Genomic DNA, 21,852 nt, shown 5'->3' with positions numbered 1-21,852 from the left:
GCAATTACATGCAATTTGCGTCCTTGCATGCCTGTATTTCCATCATAAAAAATTAAAATCAAATACTGTGCGATCTACTCGCTTGCCAGATACAAGCATGCCAGTTATCGTATACACATGACGTGCAAGTTGCTGTGTGCTTACCATGAGTTTCGTTAGATGTACTGCGTAAAAAATTACATGAAATGTATGACAAATTGTACAGCGCCCCTAGCGTTTGACGCACTCGCTAGCGAGCACACCTAACGTAATGCCTTGATCACACGTACCGAGCAAACGGGCGAGACAGTGCTCTGGCCGAGTACTCGGTGTGTATGAACATTACGCCGAGTGCTCGAGTATGTGACTCGCTCACCCAACTCTCTCGACCGAGTAAACATTTTACTGTCTCGCCCGTTTACTCGGTACGTGTGATCAAGGCTTAACTCATGGTAAACACAGGCATGTGTACCGCCGCCTTAACAACAAGGTGCCGTATGAACGCGTCTCAGCCAGTTCATTGTCGGAAGAACGGTGCAGTGATTGCAATTCTGTCGCCGACTAGTCCGACTCACAGCGCGCGCGGCGGTTACCACCGTTTCTTGTGCTCGTCCATGCTCACGCCGCCCGGGCCCAAGTACACTATCATGAGCAGCCCGCCGATCACTGATAACGTCTGGAAAAATAAATAAGTTTTGTTAATACACAAATTATAAATAGATTGGTGTTTGGTAACATTTAATGGTAATTTGCAAATGTTTATTATACAGTTGGATGGACGGTTACTACTTCAGCAAAATAAGCGAGACGGATTATGATACAAAATTACACTATAACAGGACAGCTATCTTATACGTCAGAAAAATATGATAAGAGGCTATAACTTATTGAAAACCACATTGTCATAGCCTCGGATAGAAGACTGAAAAGAATGTAAAAATATTGGCATCTGTTTAGGGCCGATATATTTTTATTCAAATAATGCTATGTAGCAGCATTTCTATTGTCTAGATAGTTTGCATTTAGCACACAACTATGAAAAACTGCGACAGCTATGCGAGCTTAGCTAAGAGTAGGCGCACACCGTTCATTTTTAGTTGGTCGTTAATTGTGCCCGATTTTAAATTGTATGAAGAATCGGCCAAATCGAATCGGCGTAGTGTGCGCACTCCCATACCCGACGAAAAATTAACGGTGTGCGCCTACTCTAAAGGTTCGGCCTTAATTTAGTTTAGCTCTTGGTCTGCAACCCGCATAAACGAACATCGGACGCATCGCATCCCAAAGCACCCTCCTTCATCTTGTCGTGTCAACAAACCTACACAGTGTCAGCCCAAAACTCCGCTACAAGAAATTCCATTTGAAACTGAACCGTACCTGGAAGAAGTCATATTTGAGGAAGTCGCGGAGCGGCTTGTAGGAGGGCACGCTCCACCAGGCGTTGTGGTAGAGGTTCAGCACCGTCAGCACCAGCACCAGCATGAGCGCCGACAGCTTGGTGCGGTAGCCCACCGTCACCAGGATCATCAGGATGCTGCCCAGCAGGTCTTGCACGATCTGCAACGAACAACAGTCAGTTTAGTAAGTGGGGTAAGATGGGCCATTGGGAATACCCAAAACCTTTTTAAAATTGGAACGACACACATTCACGGCCTATAGAGATCGACAGGGTGATGACCTATCGATGGCCGATAGTTTGCGCGGGCTGTTAATTAGTATTTGGGGTTGGTCTTAATACAGTTTTTACAGAAATTGTCATCTAAGCTATTAAAATAAAGTTGAATTTTTGGATGATGTAGAGGCGTGGTTTACGAATTCTAGTCCCTAGCCAAAATAACAGACAGCTTCCTCAGAAAACGTTTTCGTCTCTTTGTACGCAGCTACTTTATGATCGCGAAATTGAATAGTTACTCTGTGTGGGTAGAGGGCTGATTGGGTCAATTTAGAGGACGATCACATTTAAATTGGCCAATTCAAAAAGGTTCAGGTTGTGATTTACACTAATCGAAGTGTAAATTACATATTAGTTGCTTTGAAATCGATAACAGTTTATAAATCAAAGTGACGGCATTGATTCACTTTTCCCGTTCGTTGCAAACAGTTAGTACATATTGCCTAAGGTAAGCGTTTGGGAGATTAAAACAATAATTATAAGATTCAATTCGTATTGGAAAACTATTACAGTAAAATTATATCGAAATAACCATGCAAATTAAGTTATGTAATTACTTCATTGTACAAGTTAACGTAGTAGACTATGACGTCAGTAAGACATTAGCATATTTATTACATTGTTTGAACTGTGGGCAGTATCTGCTCAATAAAGTAATTTAACAGTTTGTGACATTGATAAAACAGCCTCTCTGAGTGGATGAGTTAAAAGAAAATTATAAATTTTAAGTACATTATAACCTACAGTTCTATGATGACTTTAAAACAAGAAGAACCCACATGGTCTAGTGCGTGGACTATAAAGGACATTGTCAGAAACCGCCTAAAAACCATTGAGTTATAATGTACTACGTACTAGAGAAGACATGTCAACTAGACTGTTTCTGGCACGTAAATAGGTCCACGGACCGAAATTCAATTAGTATGTGCTCAGCGGTTGCTGTGACAACACGCTTGAGTGCAGTTTTGTTTTTTGAAATATGCCATCCTATAGACGAAAATACTGTTCAAATAACTCCAGATACATATTAAGTAAAAATCAAGGAATGACTTTTTACCATTAAGTTGTACATTTATGCGCTTTAAAACACTAATTTAATTTTAATTTGTTAATTACAAGGCGTCACCGCGGCGGCAGCCATTTTACGAAAATTTCAAAGAATAAAAATCGCAGACTTGACACTGACGCATAAATTAGTATACGAAAGGAAGGTTAAATACAGCAATAAAAAGATTTTTTTAAAGATTATAAGCACTTTGTATTGCACAAATTACCTACTAATAGTCCCGTCCAGCCCCTCGTGTTAAGCTAAATAAGCTTGGGTTACGGGTTACGGGTGGGCTCACACAATAGTCGTGCGGCATCATGGATCAAACTTGTTTGAATCTCACTGCTGTTGTTCGTATGCGACTGGTTAGTTAGTAAATCACCCTAATTATTGACACCTAGCTCACGAGATAGGCTAAAATTATAATAATTGTACAGTGTGTCTGGTCACCAGTGTCCGACCCGTTAGGGCGCAGTAATATGTTCAATTTAATCGACAAATCCAGTATTAAAAAATTACAGCTATTTTAATTTTTTTAGTTTCTGAGTCCGGATGGATTCATTTATTTACCAAATCTACCGATGTACAGGACCTATGAGTATAAAAGTGATTCGTTCGACAGCTGAAAAAGTAAGCAATACGTTGTCATCAAAAGCTTCCATTTAAATTTCTTAGAAATTTCTTGGTATAAAAAATGATGCTTCTTTTTAGATTTTTAAATGTTACCAAAAACTAGAGAGTTTTACATTTTTAGATGCACTAAGTCATTACCTAAAAACTGATATACCTTGGCTTTAAATCAACTAGTCTAGGTGCTAGCTACACAGGAGATGCAGCGGTGAAAAGGAGAGGTGGGAATAGTCCCGTAACTTCTACCTCACAGCTATTATACGTGTACTCAACCACTGAGATAGTTAACAAAAGAGACAATAAAATAACTGAAAGTTTCTAACTTTCAGTTATTTTATTGGTTCTGGAGTGAAGGCGTGGGTCAACCCTAGCTTTGTTCCTACCGTGACGAGTCGGAATTTTTCTAAAATCTCAAGATGGACTGACTGAAGATAGCAGGAAGACGCTGGGTGCAGGCCACTATCAACTGGGCGATGTGGAAATCATTAGAGGAAATCTTTGTTCAGCAGTGGACGTCCAGTAGCTAAAATGATGATGACGATGTTTCCTTACAGTATCCAATTCAATAGGCAGAAACTAAACGTAAACGAAGTGTCGCCTCTGTAATGGTATCATTATCTATAACTCATAATATTTCGTGCGCTGTTGGATGACAGTTTTAAACTAGAGATGGGTAATTTTTTTATCGAATTAGAAAATACCAGTTAACGATTCTCAAGGCGATTATCGATTACATTAGATTTTCGGGGAAGAAAAATAATTAATGGCTTAAGCATCAGTATGAAGCCCATACGCACTTGTAGCACAAGTAACACGATTAGCCTCAGTCCCCTCAGTTGTGAATTCGGAATCGCCAGTTGTAATTTTAAAATCGCATCACAGAGTGAAGTAACTAACACCAAAAAACGGCAGAGCGAAGTGATTTCGAATGTTTCAACTGCTACGTTTTGTCACTTGTCTAGGAGGGCTAATTTTAGTCTAAGGGAGGGGAGCTTAGATTACATCAGGAAACGCACAATATAATAAAAGAAAATAATGTAAGTAGCTGAACCTTTTTGCTATTGAGCACCATGAAAATTTAACTCAATTTAGCCGATTTGTTTATTTTCACAATCGTTTCACAATGTCTATGATGAGGCGACCGCAGGAACGTCACTATTCGTGCAATCCTATCAATGAAGTACGACATTTTCTGGTGCAGATTTTATCGCTATAAATTATGAAACTTGATAGTCATGGATTTGACTGACAGCTGTCCGTCAAATTCCCGCCCCGCACCCCGCACTGTACATATTTTGTTCGCGATGTCTGTTCTATACGTAGTAATATTACTTCAATGCTAAAAACCGCCCAAAAACATTAACCCATCATAATTATTTTCTATTTTTTTTAATACATTAAGCACCCTTTCATTCTAATGGACACTTAAGCATTGAAAAATTAAATAAATAAGTCTTTTAACGTTTATTCTATAATACTATTACAACTTCCGGACGTTTTGGTGCGTGGCATGGTCTAAAACCTATCAAGTTCCATAATTTTTGCCGATAAAATCTGTACGAGGCATTACCGTACTTTATTGCTGGGAGTCCATGTATAGTGATGTTCCTGCGGCCATCATAGACAATAAAATATCGATTTTGAAAATAAAATAAATCGATTAAACTGCTTTGAAGACTAGATTTGCGTTAAAAGCTAAAAAGATATTGACACTATTACAAGAAGCTATCTAAAGTGTCCAACTGGTCGAAGGTCGCAAATAAAATAAAAATAATTAGGACCATAAACTGATATTCATGGTATCATAACTGTAAAAGTGTCAGAATCCGATGTTGAATCCAATGCCAGTTGAAGTGTGAGAAACATATATCAACCTAGTATAGTTGCCAGTCTCTCATAATCTATGCCAATGAGGGTTTTCGCGATTGAAAAATCCGCCAGATGGCAATACGTAGACGTGAGGTCCAAATGCTGCATGATTGGTTATTTTTGACATGACATTGACAGATATCCACCAATCATGCAGCATTTGGACCTCGCGTCTACGTATTGCCATCTCGCGGATTTTTCAATCGCGAAAACCCTCATTCATAGCACATGTATAGTAATAGACCAAATGAACTTTTATAGATTGTGAAAGAGAAGATAAAGATTTTATTATTTTATTAAAATCTTGCCACGAGGTAGTTTTTCAGTAGAAACCAGGATTGGATAATCGCTACAGGCAAGTATCAGAACATTTTATAAATATTTTTAATCGATTATATCCTTGTGAATCGTTTTAATAAATTGTCATTTTACTTTTTCAATTAAAACTTTTTCAATCCCTAGTCTTGTCAAACTGTCATAATGTCAACAAATTATAAATGTCACGTCTGTTGACTCAATTTCAGTCTTCTGTGCGTTTATTGTATTTTTATTTCAATGAAATAGTGCCAAAGGGTTAGTACTAAAAGTGAAAGCCTTTTTTCAGAAAGAAAACCAATGTGGTGCCCTTATTATTCATACTGTTTGAAAGTTACAAGTCAGTGATACAGAGTTGCCGACATTATAACTCCGTAGTGATACCATACCAAAGAAGAAGTTTTCCTAAACACTTGTGTTATTTTTATATGTGATCAAATAAAAAGGATTAATTCTACTACTCAAATGGAATAATTTATCCCAAGAGACCGAATATAAAAAAAAACCTCTCCATAGAAATTATCACCATCACGAGGATGTGAATTTTTTTGAGAATTTGATATTGGTCCTGTAAGAAAAGTAGTTGTATTTCAGTAGTAGAATCAACCCTTCTTGTTTCATCAGCAAGAGTAACTATAAAAACGCCCTGTAGGTAGGTATTATTAAGCTGAAGAGTTTGTTTAGTGTCAAAGACTGTCACACAGTGTAACTTAAATTGGCATATTATGATAATGAACATAAAAACTTAAATAAATATTTATGTTAATATTTTTTCTATTTATTTATTTTCCCAAAGCTTCACAGTGACAGCTGAAACAGCAATACTGTTGTAAAACTAAACTTGGAACAAACTGTTACAAATATTTTACAAATTAAAATAAAACCGCATGTTGCTTTACTTTCTCGTATAGGTAATAAATGTAATTAATGGCTAGATTATTAATGTTACTTTGTTACCCTCAATAGTGAGGAGATCTTATAAAATGGTAACCCTGATTTTCATTGTCATTCAAGTGCTCTTTCTTCGCATAGGCTTCTGTGATTAGGCCAAGGGCCACACACATTGCGATAACATTATGCGACATTGATTTGACAGCAGCGGAGTGAAGTCTTGCGACTATGCAAAATGATACCCTGTAATCGTAGCGCATATAGACATAGACGGGGCGGGGCACATAGCTCGTAGAGCTGATGGCCGCTGGGGCAGGAAAGTTCTTGAGTGGCGACCACGAGCCGAAAGACGTAGTGTGGGCAGGCCTCCCACTAGGTGGACCGACGATCTGGTGAAGGTCGCGGGAGGTGCCTGTATGCGAGCGGTGCAGGATCGGTCTTCGTGGAAATCCTTGGGGGAGGCCTTTGTCCAGCAGTGGACGTCTTTTCGGCTGAAACGAACGAACGAACGATACGTATTACCACTATTTACCAGACATTACTATGTATTGCATACTCGCCGGATTACACGTAGGAGCACGCGCGTTACAGCTTCGGCCTTGCATTATTATAAGATCTTGTTCTGCCCTTTTACGAACTTCCTCCGTGAGGATATCCCCGCCGAATTCTATGATGAACCTATCAAAAGTCATATTCTGCAATGTCAACCCACCACAAGGTGGACCGACGACCTGATAAAGGTAGCGGGAAGACGCTGGATGCAGGCCGCTACCAACCGTGCGATGTGGAAGTCATTGGGGGAGGCCTATGTTCAGTAGTGGACGTCCTGTGGCTGAAATGATGATGATGATGATGAAATGAATGAAAATGACAAATCTTCGAACGTGTATAATACCGTGCCAAAGTAATCATATAATTTTGGCACCTTAATAACTATTGCCGTTTTTGTTGTAAAGATCATGCAGCGCTACTTGCGGATATTATTGGAAAGAAAAATATGTGGGCTCTAGATCTGAAGCCGCTTTAACGAACACGAAGTGCTCATACAATGCGGCGTATTTTCTTCCAGTCTTTAGTCAGGACTTTAGTCGAATTAAAACCCCGGTTGAACTTGATATAGCCGCACTAGAATACGATGCTTTTTTGCATAATCGCAAGACTTCGTTCCGGTGTCGACCGAATGTTATCATGATGTATGTGGCCCAGGGGTTACCGTAGCCGCTAAGGTTTGAAACTTCTTGCTTAAAATATTGTAGTCTTTGGCATAGACTACGACGGTAGTCATGGAGATAGGAGTTTGTTATCTCGTGTCAGATGTAAATGGTGAAAAGAAAACTCATGATTCGTGTTATTTTTATGCAATATGTAGGTATTTTATAAAAGTGGAACCACGAGTGATCTCCAAAACCCATTCTATTATTATATACGATTCGGCTTCGATATCTATAATACAATAGGAGTTTATTTCATGTGTCAGATGACAAGGGTGGAAACAACCTACGATTCATGTTGTTTATTTACGTGCAATATGTGGGCATATTATAAAAGTGGAATGCCGAGTTGTACCTATTTCTAAAACTTATTCTATTATTTTATACTATTTGGCTGCGACTCGGCGTGACGACAATACAAAACATTTTTCGCGAATCGGTGTTCATACATTCACACAATACATTAGACGCCATGTTGTCATAAACGACATATTATAAAATCGCTGTGATTTAATATTCTTAATCATTAATTTTATGGCAAGTGTCCATCAGGAATCATTGTTCTTACACACAGAATCGTATTATTTCGCTTTCGGGTAGTAATATGTCAAAATTGTTGGTTCTTAGGCGAACAATGTATGGAGAACGAACATTGTCCTTTATAGATCCGTGATCTAGGGTACAAAAATTCGGGTACTGAATTTAAACAACATGCCAAGGTTGCAAGGATTCACCAAATTGAATAAGGCTAAAAGGCTTCTTAAAAAACCATATACATACATCACAACACAGATTAAAGGGAACCGTATTTTAAACGTGAAATAATAACGTGCGTACGTACGTGTCATTTTACGTTACTGCTACTTTGTAACCCATAAAAAATGGCAAGCAAGATTGGTGAGGTAATAATATAATTTATTACCCTTTTGTACCCTTTGCACCACCGGCCTGCACCACTGGTGGTGCAAAGGGTATTTTTTAATCCCCTTTACACCACCAATAGTGCCGCACTACCATTAACTGTAAAACGATTATCTATAATTATAATTTATATAATATTAATATTATAAAGAGGAAATATTTGATTGTTTGTTCTGAATAGGCTCCGAAACTACTGGACAGATTTGACAACATATATTTCACTATTAAAATCCAAATAATTTTCTGAGTAACAAGGACTATTAAATATTTTCAAGAGTTACTAAAAATTATGTATTAAAGTACCAGGGCAACATAATCATAAAGGAGCTATATCAAATTCTTCTTGGTTGTCCCGAGAAATAATCATGTATCTTAAAATAGCTCCTTTATGGTTATGTTGCCCTGGTACTAATTATTCGTTGTATGTAATCGTAGGCCCGGGGTATCGTGGGTCTCAAGTGAAATGTTTATAGGCACGTGTTAAGTTTTTGATATCATTTTATTCTTAAGTCATTCAAGTATTTGTGACTTGTAGTCATCATTTCATGTTGATGAGGTGATGATGAAAGGTAAACAACTCCTAAACGCTGTTCCATGCATACAGCCACGCCTCACACATCATGTTATTAGGCTAAAAACAAATATAAAAAAACAAAACTGCTGAACATGACGCTTCAATTTCCCGCCAAGAATTCCCCTTGAAGTTTCAATGCGTTTATTGCACTGCAATAAATAAATTAAAACTTTTAGGTAGGTTTTGATTAATTTATAACATACAGTCTACTACTAGTTTTACAGTCGATGGTAGCACAGCACTATTTGTTGGTGGTGCAAGAGGGATTTAAAAATACCCTTTGCACCACCAGTGGTGCAGGCCGGTGGTGCAAAGGGTACAAAAGGTTTATTACTGAGCGCGACGATTTGCGTGTTATCGTGACTTGCAATAATATTTAACTTGTAATCGAAATGCCAAATCATGCTAACTCTACAAATGATTATTTACGGTCGTATTACGCTTATTGTCTACAGCTTTATTATCGTAATTATTTCTTTTAGTAAATAGTTTTTGTTAGTTAATATGTTTGCTAATCTCTGGACTGGGTGACTTGTTTTTCACGTGGCCAGACAGTGGTATATAATGTGCTGTATTAAATAAACCAATTAAAATATTAGTCTATCCATAATTAGTGTGTGAACTATTGAATCAATTATGTACGCGTCTTTTGTAAAACCCCTATGCAACACTGGCTGAGACCGCGAAGCATAAACAGTGCAACAATAGAGGAATGCATTGATATCACTAAATATTGTGGACATGAACAATACATTAGGTACTTTATTAGTCATCATCTCATAAAATGAGGAAAATTATCGTTGATTGTAGATTGCCTTTATATAATAAATAAAATGTTGTTTATTTTGGTCAGAATCACAACAGATACGACGCAACATCATAATGATACGCATGCCAAAAACTTGTTACCAACTTGTGAAACCAAAATGCAAACTAAAAAAATAAACATTATCAGCTGATTGTGAATTTTGTGCAAGAGGAAGACAAGTCTCTATAAACGTTGACTACAACAATATTTAAAAACAACATTGTCTGAAGTTTTTAAATGATTTTTAAGAAAGACGATATGGCAACAAGACAGGCGGGTATTTTTCGTTCGTTTATATCATTGCCAAGTCGCGACGCATGCCTCAGACGTCGCCAAATCACGCCTCTCCACAACAGGTGGACGCACGAATTAAGGCCGGGTAGCAGAGAAAATGGCGAAAATGAGGTTTTCATTTTTCATTTTTGAGGTACTAAACAGTAAAATTAAAGGCTAAGATTTTTATTGGGCATAGTTGAGGATATTTTCTAGGGCTATTAACGGATGGAAACACGATTTGATGAAGTTGACTCGATAGAATATATTCCCAAAGTTACCTCTATTCGTTTTCTATTTATGGTTTTATTTTTAAAATAAGCGATTTGAGATTCTAAATCTTTTACTAAACTAAAGTTAAGAAATAACTTGAGGGCTTTTAACGGATGAAATTTTTATATTGCGTCTTATTTAGTTACTATGTTAAAAAATGTGGAAAAATCGTCCATGACGGCTTGGACAATCTCAATCAGTCGCGCGGTGGCGCTTACGGAGGACGGACGCGTGTCAGTTTTTTGGCCGTGACAGTTCGCGATTTGTCAATATTTTTGACAATGGTGACTTTGATGAGTCACAGTATAATAATATCAGTGTTACTGGAGAAAGCTTAAATTTTTGATAATTAAGAATTATCAATTTTGTCTACCTATTGAAATTTAAATCGTTCGCATCCTTTTAAACGAAGACTACTACATTCCTCAAATATGAGACAAAACCAATGAGTTAAAATTACATTTTAATAGTACCTACATACAATCGTCTTACACTCTTTAGAAGAGCACACTGACACAAATAAATAATAAAAAATACTGTCTAAGGTCTGTAGCTAAAGGTCTAAGCTGTAAGATAGAAGAATCTTCTAGCCAAAAAGATGGCAGATACAGCAGATGTCAACGGATTTAAAACTGGAGTTCATATGACTCCTTGTAGACTTGAGTCTCTAGAGCGTCCCTTCCTCCACCATGCGTAAGAATGTTTCAAAAATACTGTCTAAAGTCTGTAGCTAAAGGTCTACGCTGCAAGATGGAAGAGTTTTTTAACCAAAAAGATGGCAGATGCAGCAGATGTCAACGGATTTAAAACTGGAGTTGATGTGACTCCTTGTAGACTTGAGTGTCTAGAGCGTCCCTTCCTCCACCATGCGTAAGAATTTTCACAAAAATACTGTCTAAGGTCTGTAGCTAAAGGTCTACGCTGCAAGATGGAAGAATCTTCTAAGCAAAAAGATGGCAGATGCAGCAGATGTCAACGGATTTAAAACTGGAGTTAATGTATGGAACGGTCGCTTTTTTGTAACCTTTATAATTTGGTCGGCTTATAGAAGAATTCCTGATATTTTTTTGCAGTTCGATAACTTTCTTATAAGTCGTAATATAAAGCTGAAATTAACAGGATAGCTTATTCAAGGAACATTTTAATTTGTCCATTGTATGCCATGTTCCTTTGTTATAAGGGAATCGCGTATTCGGCCACAAAAGTAAGACTGTTAAAATAAATTAGATTTCTTGAAATCTCTTTTTTGCGCAAAGCCACATCATTTATATTTACTGTGGTTATAAAGGTGTACCAAGGGTACATGCTACACCTTTTTATTCGATTGTAAGAGTACTGGTTTCTCACACACACAAATCCGTTTTATCTGATTTTCGAAATCTTTTAATTACACTGGTGTTTATCATTCAAATCAATGAATAATGTTTGAACTAATTTGGACATAATATCAAGGTCTATCATTGGTATTTTTTTCAAACTTCTGCGTTGAGCCATTTACGAGATCTGGGACATCACAAAACATTACCCCAGCAAAATTCTAAATAACTTGAGAACCGGAACACGAACAAATTTTGCTATTCGTGGACAAATTACTACGCAACAAGAGCTATCTATCCATGTATTTGGTTCCGGGATAGAACGACTTTCAAAAAAAAAATTGCCAGGGTAATGTTTGAAACGTTACCCCAGCAAAATGTGTTTTTTCCTAATAACTTTAAAACTATAATTTGAACGAATTTTGCTTTTAGTGGACAAATTTCTGCTCACGATGGAAAATTATATGCTATACTCTCGACTCTCTAAAGCACAACATTTATAAAAAATTTGCTGCGGTAATGCACTCCAGGTAACCGTGTGTGATGCTCATTGCTCATAGTGATTTTCGTTACAGAGCCCCGTACATACGTTATACATAAATTATGGAAAGAAAACACCCAGACCAATACAAACAAATATGTATGCAATTTTAGTATGATATTTTTATTTATTAATAAACAAAAAGACTGAAAAAAATTGATGCGTGTACTGATTAATGTAATTAACCTCATGCAAAGTTTCGTGAATTGCAACAACTATAATTTATTATCCAAGCTCTAAATAATCGCTACTACGAGTGACGAGTGAGCTCTAAATAATCGCTACTGATCATAAAATGTTTTTCCAATCGCTCAAGCTCCCGAGGATCTACCGATAGGTCGGGTGACGTAATCTTGAAATTCTTTTAGCCGGCGCGGAACCTCCGGAAGGTCGGGTGACGCCACGCCTCTTTGAACCGTGTTTACTTTGGCAGTTATATTCTAAATTTATTCGATTCTAAAATATATTCCCAAAAATTTTGAAAGTTGTTTTCATTTTTATCACTTGGATATGATTTGTATTAGAAAGTGCTGTGAGTGTGACGCTTGAACGGAAGGAAGTTAACCTAACCTAACCAACTGCGTATTTCTAAACTGCGTATTTCTATACTGTGTAGCCGCGAGAGCTCTTTGGCGCGCTGTCTTCGGCGAAGTATTGCGCGCGCAGATTTTGACAGCGCGAAATACCTACTTTAGCAGAAATACCAAGCCTTAAGGGCTTGTACAACATATTACTATTTACCTACCTATGTATTACTTTTCAGTGAAAAGGCAGAATTGGCTATTTGTAAGGTTGATTCTTAAAACTTTTTCTGGAGGTCAGACTCTCGTTTTTTTACAGATTACTTAATTGCCTTAAAGTTTGGACATCACCTCTTGGAAATTTCTCAATTTGATACCTAGTCTGTCTAAGAAGACTATAAAAAACTACTAAAAGTGCTTTTGTTGCATTTTGTGAATGCCACAAGAGATCTGTCATCATTAGCGGTGGTCAACGGAGCGGAGCGACACAGAACTCACGGCATGGCGTTCTACATTACACTATGTTTTAAACACATCGACTGTTAACAAGACTAATCCTCATAACATAACTGTTTTTCTAAACACTACAGCTACTGTTTAGCCAGTCAGTACAGTTAAGATTGGCACTCACTTAGTAAAGTTTTTAGGGTATGGTCTTCTAAAACGCTATAAGCGGCGTCCGTCCGTCCGTCCGTCAGCGTCAAACGTTCCTATTGCGGCTGAACGCCAAGGTAGACGTCTGAAGGAGACCACAATAGTACTATCGTTCGTTCGTTTCAGCCGAAAGACGTCCACTGCTGGACAAGGATTTCCACAAAGACCGGTCTTGCGCCGCTCGCATCCAGGCGCCTCCCGCGACCTTCACCAGATCGTCGGTCCACCTAGTGGGAGGCCTGCCTACACTACGTCTTCCGGCTCGTGGTCGCCACTCAAGAACTTTCCTGCCCCAGCGGCCGTCAGCTCTATGAGCTATGTGCCCTGCCCACTGCCACTTGATTTTAGCGATTCTGCGGGCTAGTACTATAGTAACATTCACAATAGTACTATAGTAAGCATTATGACGCGGCCTACGGCGTTTATAGGAGACCATAACCTTAGCGTGCATTTGATAAAAATCTCACTTATGCTTCAAACACACCAACGCGTGCAGATCGCCATCGTCGGCGCGATCATAGGCCAATGACAGGTCGCGCGACCCTTTTAAGCTTTAAGGTGCGATCTGTGACATCTATCAGAAGCAGGGTTCGAGGATATATATCAAGGGATATATATCTTGATATACAGGGTGTCCCGTAATGTAACGTCAAGCCGGAACTGGGTGTTGAAGCAAGTTGTGCTGGTTATCAGAAAAATATAAAAAAAAATCTATGTGGCATATTTTAAAAATAATAGGCATTTAAAAAAAATCTAAAAATTCTACTCCAGGTGACGGTCCTTTTACTCGTGTTGCCACAAATCTTCACTTTTTCCAAATTTTTTTTTTGTTATGTAACCCTGAATAATGCTTCTCTAAATTGTTATCAAAATTACAAAACCAGCTGCTCCAATTTGGATGAAAAAAATACATTATTCCCAAAAAAAATATCAAAATTAAAATTTTGCCTAGTTTAAACTGACTGTACTGAAAAAAAATTGTACTACGCGAGTGTGGCAAGTGACGTCATAATTTGGCGCATTTAGTAAGGATTCTAAAATGTTATAACACTTTGTAAAATCTTGCTGTAATTGTCGACAATTTTTGTTTATTGGAAATAATCCCGTTTTTAACTTTATCTACCTTGGTTAAAAATATTATTCTAATGTGCCCAAAATTTAAGTTTCTGGCTTAAGTGAGGTGGAGAAGCCATTTTAAAAGGTATGAGCGGGACGGAGAGGGCCATCTTACCAAGCAGGGATGTTATGGATATCCGTAACCGTAACCGAAACTATCGGATATCCGAAATAAAAAAATGTTCATAACCGTAACCGAAACTGATTCAAAAGTTACGGATAGTTTCGGATAAAGGCCAAACTGCAAAACTCTATGAAATTTGCAGAATACACGCCGCAGCTGCAATACCGCGCTGCCGATTTCATAGTTTTGCAGTTTGCGGTTGCAGTTTGCGGTCTGCGGCCCGTCTTGGAATTGTACCTTAAATCTTAATATTTGTTACCAACTTGTCTGGCATTCGCTGGCACCATCTAATATGCCAGCCTGTTTTACCTTTATCATACATAGGTGTCGTCTTAGTTGGTACATAAAGTAGCTATGTGGGTCACGCTCACGCAGCATCTTGCTATTTGTATTATACCTACATTTTTGAAATTCTAATAATTCCGTAACCGAAATTATCCGAGACTTTCGGATAATCTGAAATGATTTCATATCCGTGACCGTAACCGAAACCGGTATAATATTATTCTAATATCCGTAACCGTATCCATAACCGAAACTTCATATCCTTATTATCCCTGTTACCAAGTACAAGTGCAGGCAGAGGAGGTAGTAAAGGCGCGCGCGCACGGGTGACTTTTGTCACAGTATGTCATCTACTAATTCCTGTCATGGTGACAAAAGTTTCTGTGAATTTTGGGCACATTAGAATAATAATTTTTAACCAAGGTAAATAAAGTTAAAAACGGGACTATTTCCAAAAAACCAAAAATTGTCGACAATTACAGCAAAAATTTACCAAGTGTTATACCATTTTGGAATCCTTACTAAATGCGCCAAATTATGACGTCACTTGCCACACTCGCGTAGTACATTTTTTTTTCAGTACAGTCAATTTAAACTAGGCAAAATTTTTATTTTGAAATTTTTTTTGAGAATAATGTATTTTTTTCATCCAAGCTGGAGCAGCTGGTTTTGTAATTTTGATAACAATTTAGAGAAGCATTATTCAGGGTTACATAACAAAAAAAAATTTTGGAAAAAGTGAAGATTTGTGGCAACACGAGCAAAAGGACCGTCACCTGGAGTAGAATTTTTAGATTTTTTTTAAATGCCTATTATTTTTAAAATATGCCACATAGATTTTTTTTTATATTTTTCTGATAACCAGCACAACTTGCCTCAACACCCAGTTCCGGCTTGACGTTACATTACGGGACACCCTGTATATCGGATATATATCCGATATATATCAAGCCGGTTTTAATGATATAATTATATCAACTTTTAAAATTTGTTACTGTGTTTGTACTTTTTGACATAAGATTTTTATTTTTTTAGTTCATTTTGCCGTATTTCAAAGAAATTTTATGTTTTTGCTTTATTTCTCTGATTTTAAGTTTTAAAAACATTAAAAACATGTTTATGTAACACTTATGCAATAGTATTCATGAATAATACAATAAAATATTAGTATGGCTTTCATACAAAATTGATATATATCAAAGTTGATATATATCCGATATATATCATAAATATCCGATATTTTGATATTTATAATAAATATCGGATATTTTCGAACCCTGAAGAAGAAATGTCATCGACACTGACCTGCAGGAAGGAGATCTCGAACCTCAGCAGCGTGATGAACATAAACGCGAGCAGCACTCGGCCAGCCAGCTGTAGGTATGTCTTGGGCTTGTTCTCGCCGAGACTCGGGACTCCGGCGAACAGACTGCGGCCCTCAGCCCGCGCCTCCGCTAGTACGAGGAGCAAAGCGCCGATCAGCGCCAAGTTGCGGAGGAGGAACTGCATGTCCCATAGTATGCTGTATGCGAATGTCTGGAACAAAATGTAATGTTTTATTTACGACTAAGCTTAGGCAATATATAGTGTTAGTAGTGTTCAGATAAGGGCTTATTTTATATTGAAAAATGAGAATTACCTACAAGACTTTTCAATACTAAAAAAGGTATACTTGTTTTTGTTTTACTATAAATATAAAACTTACCTGGAGAACAACAATGAAAAAGAGCATTCCACAAGCAATGTCAACCTTCAGTCTGCCGAGTACCATCACACACCCGCCGATTTGACCTAATAGATTTACAACCTGAAAAACAAAAGTTTTAATATACATACCGGACAGAAAACCAACTTTCTTGAAGATAGGTAAAAATAGATAGTACCATTAAGCTTATTACTCAATTAACTTGGATAATCAGGTAAAATTAAGTAAGTACAAGTATGTTGAAAGTTCAAACAGTCATTAGGAAAACTAATTAATTTATGAGTGCATAAACTGGCTTAAAAGTTAAAATGTGCATGTCGAAAATACAAGCACTTACACAACACACTGGAATGTTTAGAAAATGGTTTATTTAGACCAATAATGGTAAACATGGGCATGAGTCTGGAACTACTTGGACATTCATAAAGCCCGCATAGCATTCAATTGCCATAATATAGGTCAAAACTGAATAAATAATTTTCATTTTCTTAGCTTTTAAAAGTAAACCATACATAAATAGTAAAATCAATCTGTATACAAATAATTGTATTCTTCAATGTTTTAGAAATAAACTAGTAGCACACTTACCACAAACACAGTGGCTAGGAATGTGCCGCAGCCCCAGGACATGTTCATGTAGTCACGCTGCTCCGACCACTGGAACCACATCCGCAGGCCGTCCTCCAGGAATGTGGATATGAGGCAGAGCCGCGCCACCGTTGGCAACACATTTTTGCCTTTGCGGATTACCTATGCAAGTAATATTCAGGAATTAACATCACCTCACTGTCAAAAATTATACAGACATCACTTTTTAGTAACAATTTATTTCTATCCATTTTGTAGACTACTTCATTGACTATGGATGTTTTATTTGCATTATCAAAGTAATAATATTATCAAATTTTATGAGGGTTTAGGTAGTTGTAATATTAAGAGATAATCACAGTGTTTATTATTAAATTAACAGTGATAACATTAATATATCTGGCATCTGGTATATTTTAGGGAAATTATGTATATTTGGTATACTAAATACAGGAAGAATATTGATGATTTACACAAAAGGAAGTCAAAAATCTCAAAGCATAGATGGGTTGGTAGTCTAGCAACATCATGATAAAAGTGAAAGTGTTTTTATGTAACCTAGTTCATAAATATGGAGAAATCCTATAACTCATGGACATAACTGAACTTTAACAATCTTTTAGAACTATATTTAGAAATGAGTTGGGATCCATGTTGCTCAGTTTCCTGAAGGTAGACTATAGGAGTTACAGCAGGTGTTTGAAGTGAACTTTCAATTAAAAGGAAACAAGCAAGTATTTGTAGCAGAAGTTAGTGACTTCGAATTGTTTAAAGATAATGGCAAAAGTTTGATAAGTAGGTTAAAGGGTGAAACATCCAATGGTTTATTAAAATTAAACAGAGTAAAAATTTTGGAGTCGATTGTTTGTTAGTGACTAATTCAACATTGGTGTATTTAACAATAGCACAGGCACATGGCGATATTATTTGTATGAATTGGACAGTAATTCGTAGTTATCCATTCAACAATAAGCGCCAACAAGAAAATAAGTGCGGTGACGTGACAAATCAAAGTACACGCTCAATTTGGTGTTTATTCATGAAAGTATGGTATTAAAATAGACCAAAACGAGATATTTCTTACCTGATCTGCAAAATCTTCCGCAGTTGAAATATACTCATTTGGAATTTGCATTTTCACGGATATATTCACGGGCACAACCACTAATCCAAAAAGAAATTTCACTTCCACACTCGTCACGTCAGTCGTTGGCTGACTTGGCTGTCGAATGACGTGTGGTTATTTGGACTAAACTTCCTGTCCATTTATGGATTAATTACCTAAATGAACATTTAATGACATGAAAAAGTAATTAGACACATAACAAAATTAGTTTTAAATTTAATGCAATGTAAATTTTAATACATTACCTAATTATTATTGTAAACGATTTGAAATGTATTCAACTTGACCGGATGTTTTTATCAAAATGTGACAAATTGGTGTCCTATTGTCAAATTGATATTAGCGTTTAGTTTTTCCAAAGTATCTAACACGGTTTTTTAAATAATTATCTATTTTACCTAAATAATAATTATAAGACACTGTTTTAAATAGAAAATTGTATAGGATTTTATTATTTTCCATAATCATTGGTATTGTTTAGTTTTGGTTTTACCTAACGATCAGACAGCTGTGAATGTGTAAACAAAACTAATTTGTCAGTGACAGCTGCTGCGCCTGCTGCCAGTGAACTGTCAGCTGTCAGTCATCTGTCAGTGAATCACAACACAACACAGTCACAATTTGTGATTTATTTCGGATTTTGAACAACAAAATAGTGTAAGAAGTTATATTTGAGTGATTTCATATTTCCAAGAAAAGGTTAATGCTCTGCTAAACTTATCGTATCTATAACTTTATAAAGTGCTCATTAATAACCTCTTACGTTTCCCATAGAAAATGCTCGAAGTAACATGCAACGATCGTCTTGGGAAGAAAGTCAGAGTCAAGTGCAATCCAGACGACACAGTTGGCGATTTGAAGAAGCTGATCGCAGCCCAGACCGGCACACGATACGATAAAATTGTATTGAAGAAATGGTACACAGTATTCAAGGACCACATCAAACTCTCTGACTGTATCCTTTTTAATGTATTTCGCACATTTTTTGATTGAACTTCGCTACAGTACTATTATACTACATTAATTAACAGTTTACTGGGTTCACATTTTTGCACTGTTTGAAAAAGTGTAGTCAGTTATTGATAAAAACAAATTTAATCAAAAATCTAAATCAAAAATATTTATTCAGTATAAACCACAAGTGGCACTTATGAACGTAAAAATATAGTAAATAATAAAAAAGAAAAGGTAGCCCTTATGGGGCACTTTACATGTCTCCTTATCTTTTGGGCCCTACTAGCGCTTCGAGAGAAACATATGGCAAGTGCTGAGAAGAATCAAAACACTATTATTGTTTGTCTCTTTATTTCCTTAACATTTTTGTACAGATGAAATCCATGATGGCATGAATTTGGAGTTGTACTACCAATAAGAAGTGGAAGACTAATATAATTAAAATTATTTTTAAGTAAACCATTAAGTTAATAAATATACTTTTTTATTATAATGGAAAATGTCTATAGATACTTGAAAATAGCCATAACCTGTGAGGGATAAAACAATCTAACTAGTGCTTATTTTTGGTTTTGTGTACAAGCAAATCTTGGTTGTCCATTTACCTAATAATATGTCATTAGTACCTACATCATTATTAGTCCTGTCAATCTGGAGATAAATATGAAAAAACTGTTTGAGTCATTCTAATATTTAATGCACCCAACCCACTTAGCCTAAAAGCATTATCAACAAATTATAATTAATTAATGAAAGGTGGCACAAGAAAAGAGTGGCATTTTATAAATCTTTTACTGACCATAATAAAGCTATTTGTGTATTTCTCAAAAAAAATGTACGTAACGAAACGGTAGTAACGAAATAGTAAGGCCATAAGGCTTGTTATACATTGGCGAAATATTGTGAATGCTCTTCATTAATCTTCGTTTATTCAATTCGAAATATTTGTAAGTATGCACCCAAATACGGGGTAATATTAAGGGGTTAGAAATAAAATAAGGGAGTAATCATTCATACTATTTTAATAAAATTATTTTTGTTTCATCATGTTTATCCATTTTGAGTCGTTCTCTGTAAGCTTTTTGCCTTTCGGCATTGGTTTTTGGCGGCATTCCTAAAAAAACAAAAGAAGTAATCACATAAAAACGTAATCTAAATGATTTGATAATTTTTTGCTGGTGGCACTTCTGTAAAGCAGATAGTATCCAATCCTTTTGTTATTAACGCTCTATATTTTTTGAAATAAATTAAGTAGTGAATATTACTATGCTTAGTCAGGTAATAACAGTGTACACCAATGATATTTTTTATATAATATCATTGGTGTACACTCAGCATTATGTTGTACTTTTTCGTAACGTAACGAAATTCGTAAAAAACGTAACGAAATATTAGACAAAATGAGATCAGAAACAAGTATTTTTTTGATAAAATTTGTTACAGCAAATATAAAAGCTTACTAAATGTTCGTACCACACGTATTACAAAAAATGGTTAAATGAAGACTTACCGTTCTATATAAAATCGCTGATTTTACTGCCTGTTACGAAAAAGTAATCCCACAAAACACACACGTTTTCACTAATTTTCGCGATAGATGTTATGGCGGAGACGTCAGGCCAACAGCCATTCAGAGTGCAGCTATTGTTGTCCGTGTAAAATAAATACGGAATTGTTCAGAAACCATGGGAAAGTAGAAATAAATCGTAACTAAAGAGTAAATGAGAGCGACTCATTTTGTTTTTTTGCTTTAAATTGCCAATTCATTATGACACCCCATAGAAAATCAATTTGATACAGAAACTGCGATTACTGTAGAACGATAATACAAAGAAATTTACAAAAATTTAGTTACGTATCGCATTTTATGAAACAAAAATACATGAAAAAGCTAGGGTGGCAAACAGGTTTTTGTATGAAAGGTAAAAAAGGACTATTTTTAAAATATCTAAATATTTGGTAATAAGTAGGATTATAGCTATAATTCTTCGTTATCTTAAAGATTAATATTCATCCTTCAAAATTGTGTGTGTGTTTTTTTTGTGTGATGATTTATAAATATAAAACTTTTGAACTGTTTCAAAGCACACTTTTTTTTTTCAAAATGTACATTTTTTTTGAGAAATACTCATTTACCACATACATAGTTGCTTTAATATTAAATTAGAATTAGAATTTTGAGAAAAAAATAACTTAAATTTCAATAGCAGCACCTGACGCGTTCAGTGTTTACACCTGAAAGAATTTGAAATTACCGCCTTTTCCTAGTGCCACCTTCAACAGTCGGACAAGTTCTCTCGAATCTCAAATTACTCTAGTTCCACGAGCGGTTGCTGCTAGAGTATTTCCAAAATTCCATTCCATTTAGACATACTCTCTAATCTGTGATACCATTGCTGCATTGGAAATGTCTGGAGATTCTCCTAACTCCTAAGTCCACAGTTGTACAACACTAGCG

The 21,852-nt window shown here is 36.3% G+C and overlaps 2 protein-coding genes across 3 annotated transcripts; one reads left to right on the top strand and one right to left on the bottom strand.

Annotated features, from left to right (window-relative positions):
• Positions 1-221: 221 nt before the first annotated feature.
• Positions 222-18,527, bottom strand: LOC135079632 (surfeit locus protein 4 homolog). The gene is made up of 6 exons (XM_063974259.1): positions 18,399-18,527; positions 17,315-17,476; positions 16,727-16,828; positions 16,327-16,557; positions 1,357-1,536; positions 222-655 (listed from the first exon to the last, which is right to left on the bottom strand). The coding sequence occupies exons 1-6, from the start codon at positions 18,447-18,449 to the stop codon at positions 569-571; spliced, it is 813 nt and encodes a 270-aa protein (XP_063830329.1). The 5' UTR covers positions 18,450-18,527; the 3' UTR covers positions 222-568.
• Positions 18,528-18,992: 465 nt separating this feature from the next.
• LOC135085958 (ubiquitin-like protein 5) lies at positions 18,993-20,078 on the top strand. Of its 2 annotated transcripts, none has more exons than XM_063980749.1 (3): positions 18,993-19,097; positions 19,215-19,395; positions 19,769-20,078. In XM_063980749.1, the coding sequence occupies exons 2-3, from the start codon at positions 19,218-19,220 to the stop codon at positions 19,810-19,812; spliced, it is 222 nt and encodes a 73-aa protein (XP_063836819.1). In that variant the 5' UTR covers positions 18,993-19,097; positions 19,215-19,217; the 3' UTR covers positions 19,813-20,078. The 2 variants fall into 2 exon arrangements, with proteins under 2 accessions (XP_063836819.1, XP_063836815.1); XM_063980745.1 differs by having other exon boundaries at positions 19,007-19,139.
• Positions 20,079-21,852: the final 1,774 nt, after the last annotated feature.

The sequence above is a fragment of the Ostrinia nubilalis genome, chromosome 2, assembly GCF_963855985.1.
Source record: "Ostrinia nubilalis chromosome 2, ilOstNubi1.1, whole genome shotgun sequence".
Taxonomy (NCBI): domain Eukaryota; kingdom Metazoa; phylum Arthropoda; class Insecta; order Lepidoptera; family Crambidae; genus Ostrinia; species Ostrinia nubilalis.
This window is presented reverse-complemented; position numbering and strand designations above follow the sequence as displayed.